Source organism: Dufourea novaeangliae, unplaced genomic scaffold (assembly GCF_001272555.1).
Source record: "Dufourea novaeangliae isolate 0120121106 unplaced genomic scaffold, ASM127255v1 scaffold628, whole genome shotgun sequence".
Classification (NCBI taxonomy): domain Eukaryota; kingdom Metazoa; phylum Arthropoda; class Insecta; order Hymenoptera; family Halictidae; genus Dufourea; species Dufourea novaeangliae.
The window spans coordinates 4,065-9,609 of record NW_015374527.1 but is presented as its reverse complement, the minus strand read 5'-3'; the positions used below and the strand labels follow the sequence as shown (position 1 = coordinate 9,609).

General features: G+C 38.5%; 1 protein-coding gene across 1 annotated transcript; it reads left to right on the top strand.

Annotated features, from left to right (window-relative positions):
- Positions 1-3,602: 3,602 nt before the first annotated feature.
- On the top strand, positions 3,603-4,723 carry LOC107193153 (RNA-directed DNA polymerase from mobile element jockey-like; the record flags this gene model as incomplete). The annotated part of the gene is made up of 2 exons (XM_015582551.1): positions 3,603-4,209; positions 4,296-4,723. Coding segments are annotated over exons 1-2 (1,035 nt in total), but the record flags the coding sequence as incomplete, so codon positions are not given.
- Positions 4,724-5,545: the final 822 nt, after the last annotated feature.

The window sequence follows — 5,545 nt, the reverse complement described above, 5'->3', positions numbered from 1 at the left end:
CCCTATTAGTTTGAGAAACAATGTGATAATCAGTAGAAAGAAAATTCACAAGATTGTCCTTGCGCATATAAAGATGATCTTTACAATAAACAATATTGGGAAAATTAGAAGATAGTGTTCGCGAAGATGAGGGATGTGGTGTAGATGCGTTTGTCGTCGTCAAAATTCTAATCTTATTACAAGAATGTAAATTATTATTATTAGAGATAATTTCTCCGGAGGATTGTGTCCCTTCTCTTACTGACACAACAGCAGCCACGCGCTTACGCCGGGATACAGACAGCTGATCCTGCAACACGCGCTTACGCCGTGAAACAGAGTGTTCAGCCGCTGCAGCTTCACAGGTCACGGGTTTACCAAGCATTACGCGGTTACCCAAATAAAATTCAGAGAGAGCACTATTGTCATTGTCGGTACCCGAAGCGGGGACGTCCGTTACGGACGTCACCGTATCCGTCGGAAAACCCACGACAGCTGAACCGGGGTCTATTACTGACTCTACCGTATCCGTCAGACTGTCGACGTCTCTTGAGAACAATCCTCCTCTCACTACGGTATGATTATTTAAAATATCATTACAATTTTCAAATTTGCCATACGTAAGAAAAGCTTCGGCTATACCTTGTTCATGTTCATCTTCTATAAAATGGTCTGCGTTCGTGTCTTTAACCTCTTTAGAATCTGAAAGTGGGAAATCGTTGACGTCTACGACCACCTCTTGCAGATCCACGGAAGTTAAGACGTCAGTTTTGTCTGTCTTAGTGTGATTTGTAGTGGGAATTGTGATTTCAGCGGAAGAACTCTAATCAGGCTCAGCAGAATTTAAAGGATTTCGGGACAGTGCATCCGCATTGGAATTTATTTTGCCAGGTGTGTACACTATATCGTAATTGTATTCATTCAATTTGACTCGCCATCTCATAAGACGTGATGTGGGATCTTTCACATTGTGAAGCCAGATCAAAGGCCGATGATCGGTGACTAGAGTAAATTGATTCCCATACAAATAAGGTCGAAAATGCTTAACAGCGAAGACGACACCAAGTAGTTCTTTCTCTATGGTAGAATAGTTAATTTCGGCACCGGAAAGTGCTCGGGAGGCATATGCTACAGGAAGATCTTTTCCAATCGGACCTTGGCTTAATACCGCTTCAACGGCATAATTCGATGCGTCAGTTGTAACGACAAAGGGTTGTTGAAAATTTGGGAATTGTAAGACAGGTTCAGAGCAAATGATATTCCGTAATTTTTCGAAAGCAATTTGTGCGTCGTGATTCCAGAGAAAAGAGATATCTGCTTTTAAGAGTCGAGTTAGCTGCTTAGCGATCTTAGCCATTTGAGGGATGAATCGACGATAATATCCGACAAGACCCAGAAATTGTTTAACATTTCTCTTGGTTTTGGGAATAGGAAAATATCTTACCGCCTTGACTTTAGTGGGGTCTGGTTTTACTCCTTCTGTAGAAATAACGTGACCTAAATACGAGATTTCACGTCGCAGAAATTTACATTTTTTAGGTTGTAATGTTAGTTTTAGAAATTGTAGCACCTTGAATAAATGGTTTTGAAGAATCAGCCAATTCTGCATTTAAATTACTGGCGATATTAATAGCGGATTCGAGGTCCGATAAATTTTTATTATCCTTTTCTCTGTTCAAATGAAACTGTATGGTGTTATTATGAAGGCCTTTGATGAAACTAATCATAGCAGTATTTTTTAGCAAGTCATACACACCTATTAATTGTTCAGAATTATACACGTCTTTTGCAGTCTTCGGTCCGCTACTTAATATTTCGTTTATCCTAGCTCCAAATATCTCTACTGGTTCATTAGTATCCTGATGTAAGTGCATAAGTTCGGCATTCATACTATGTACATATTTCAGGCTCTGCACGATTAGACAACACCAATTTGGCATGCCCTTCAATTCTACCTCGAATTAGGAACAACAAGTTCTCACGATCCTCTGGCTTTACTTTCGAATTTATCAACTTGCATTGTTTGATGAAATAAATTAAGGACCCGGATTTTTCGTCAAATTTGGGAATGGAATCTTTTACTAACTTCAAGGAGAGATAGGATTTAGGAAAACTATTTATTGATGAATTAAACGAGTTTGCTGGTATGGCTTCTGTTGAACGAGATTGATTACTCAATTCCGGTAAAGTTTCGACAGAAGACTCTGTTTGTATTGGTGTTGAACTCATTTCCTGAAATTGTGATTCGTTTCCTCGAGGTTCAGAATTAACAACAGCGGTCGTGACTGGACAAGGCAATGTATTACATATTTCAAGTAAATCATCCGGCGTACTTATTGGTGTAGGTAAGAAACTTGATTTTTGCGGCGATGTGTTAACATGAGATTCTATTTGTGTTTGTTCAACAACTATATCTTCAACCTCGAAAGCTTGTAACTTAGTCGAACAAGATCGCAGTCTACGCTTACGTTTTGACAAATTAATTTCATCGAGTAGATGTAACTTAGTCGAACAAGATCGCAATCTACGCTTACGTTTTGACAAATTCTTAATATTACGTAACATTTTGCAATACAGTATTTCAACTAAACTGTTTCAATCGAAAATAAAACTGCAAAATTGAACGAGTAAACAATAACGAATATTTTTACGTATCTACCGAGTAGATGAAGACTTGATGTAGAAGTTGTAGTCTGGATCACCTTTTAAGACCTCGATGAAGGAAAATCTGGTTGAGTGCATGTGAATTCAGGGAAGTAGCTGCACGGCCACCTGAAGACACCCTCCTCTGGTATTCACCCGTGTTCCAAGGAAAACCGTGCCAAAACCCGAGGAAAGAGAGGCTGCACAAATTCGTCGATGACTCCTTAGATTTCGTGTTCACGAGCCAGCAAAACAGCTTCCAAGATGGTCAATTCTTCAACAATTTCTCCCACGATTTTGAAAGGGATCTCACCGCTGTCACCAATTTTGTTGCGTGGGCCCTCAGGGAATCCTGAGTCTCAAAGTAATTAAAGTTTGAAACACGTTAGTTTTATAGATAATTTTGAATAAAAAGGAAATTATAACGATAATAATAAAGAACAATAAAGATTTAAATTAAAACTTTGAAAACTATATTTAAACTATTTAAATAAACGATTTTTAACTAATTTTAAAGGAAAACAAATTTAATTGATAAAGTAATTTTTATACGTCCTTTCTATTACAACGTTGTCGGTGGAATGGAATGTCTTTTCATTTCCCTTCGTATATCATTTTGTTTAATTACAAAATGTCCTTAGTTACTACTGACCAATCTTATAATTATTAATTTCTAAGATTTAACCTGATTCGTTGATGCGTTTCTTCCCGGTTATTGATAACGAGCGATTTACGTATTTGCAATGATTCTGAGCGTTAGGATAGGAGGCGAAGGCAACTGGCAAATGTTTAAACATTCGTTTCTAAGTGAATATTGATTATTTTATAATCTTGAAATGCATTTATTAAAAGGATCTCTAACAGATTTCACACTTCTTCAAATCAGTGTCAACTTCACCTTTACCCTCATTTCCTATTACATGTGTTATTCGATTCAAACTTCGCGCCTGTGAAGCTTATGACATACACCGCTACGTGACATGAGCGGGGACCGCAACAAAACCATCATCAACGATGCCATAAATAGTCACTGCTCCGAAAAAAATATCATCCCAGAAACTCAGTTTGGATTTAGATTTCACCATTCTACTGTGCATGCTATAACAAAATTCACTTCGGACATCTGTTGGGTTAGAAAAGCCGGTGACTGCGTTGGCGAGTGCTTCATAGATCTGGAAAAGGCATTTGATACCGTATGGCTAGATGAATTGTTTTTCAAGCTACTGAAGAAAGATTTCCCCAAGCATTTAATTAAAATTCTTTGGGATATGCTCCATGAGAAGCGCTTTTTTGTCACGGAAGGTAATAGTAAATCCACTAGAGACTTTTTAATTGCAAATGGATTGCAACAAGGTACAGTAAATTCCCCTATCCTGTTCAACATCTACATCAGCGACTTGCTCCAAATGTATGGCCTGAACAATACAGACGAAAAAACCAACAAATCTGCAATAGCTTTCGCCGACGATCTACTAATTTACATAAAAAACAGCAAACCATCGATCATAAAAACACAATCACAGGATTTATTTGAAAAAGGACGGGACTATTTCCAAACCTGGAAATTAAAAATTAACACACAAAAGTGTGAAACAATATTGTTCAGGCCATACATTTCGAACATTTCGGATGCGAATAATAACGTTACTCGAAAAAATTCTCTTTACACGCAGCACACGATATAAATGAAAAAATCCCTCATAAAGATACGGTAAGATACCTCGGCGTATTCCTCGATTTCAAGTTAAACCACAATATTCATGTCAACATACAAATTCAAAAAGCCAGCAGAGCATTTATAGCAAATAGAAGTCTATTTCACTCAAAAGAATTACACAAATCCGTAAAGATCATCTGCTATAAAACTCTAATAAGACCAATTCTAACGTACGGCTGTCAAATATGGTTCAATATTTTCGCCGGTACAATGGAAAAACTACGAGTTTTCGAAAGAAAATGCATTAGGGCCTGTCTGGGCAAGTATAGATCGCCAGAGTCGAACTATACTAAACTGATCAGTAATTATAAGTTATATGAAGAGGCTATGCTGGTTCGTATTGACTTTTTCATGGTAAAACTAATCAGGGATCATTGGTCCAAGGTACGGAATATCTCATCTAACTCTCTCATAGCACACTCACTATACCCGAATCCATTATATTTCAATTACACCAGACAAACAGGCTACACTCCTCCGGAATCCTTTGTCTATCTAGACGGCGAAGGGTATATTCAAAATAGCGACAATATACCGTTAATTTACCACTACAACCGAAGAACAATTGACAAAAAAAACCCATACGAAAAAAATTTACAAGCGGACGACATTAATTTAAGATTTATGTATAGATTATCAGCGATAGATTTAAGTGACGAGACCAGGAAAAATACTCACAAGTACTGGTGGCTTTAACATATAATTAGGTAACTCTCGTAGATTAAGATTTGACACAGCTACAGTTTCATCGCCAAATTTGTATATATCTAGATATTAATTAAACTTTAAGTTTAGCTTTAAAAATGTAGGCTCATTGCGCTAAATAATAAGACACCAAAGAAAATAGTACGCAAGAATGTGTACCTGAAATCAGTGATGCCAGAATCGTGGTACTGTTTACCCCCACCACTCTCCCACTCCGACATACCATCGTCTCCCACTATGACGTCCCGGCTACCCCCACTTTACGTCCACCGTGCTGGCACTCCAAGCATAGCCAAGCCCTGTCCGTGTTGCGTTGGCCGTTCGAGAGACGGTGAGCTATATTGAGAAAAGAGTGGGGGTAAACCGTAGTAGTAGTAGTAGTAGTACAGTTCTCCCGGGAAAGGGGAAGTGCGATTTCCCCCCCAAGGCCCAGCTGTGGCTCAAATCGCCGGTAGCTCTCAAACAGCCCCCGCCACGTTAGCAGGGGGGCTGCCGTGGGCA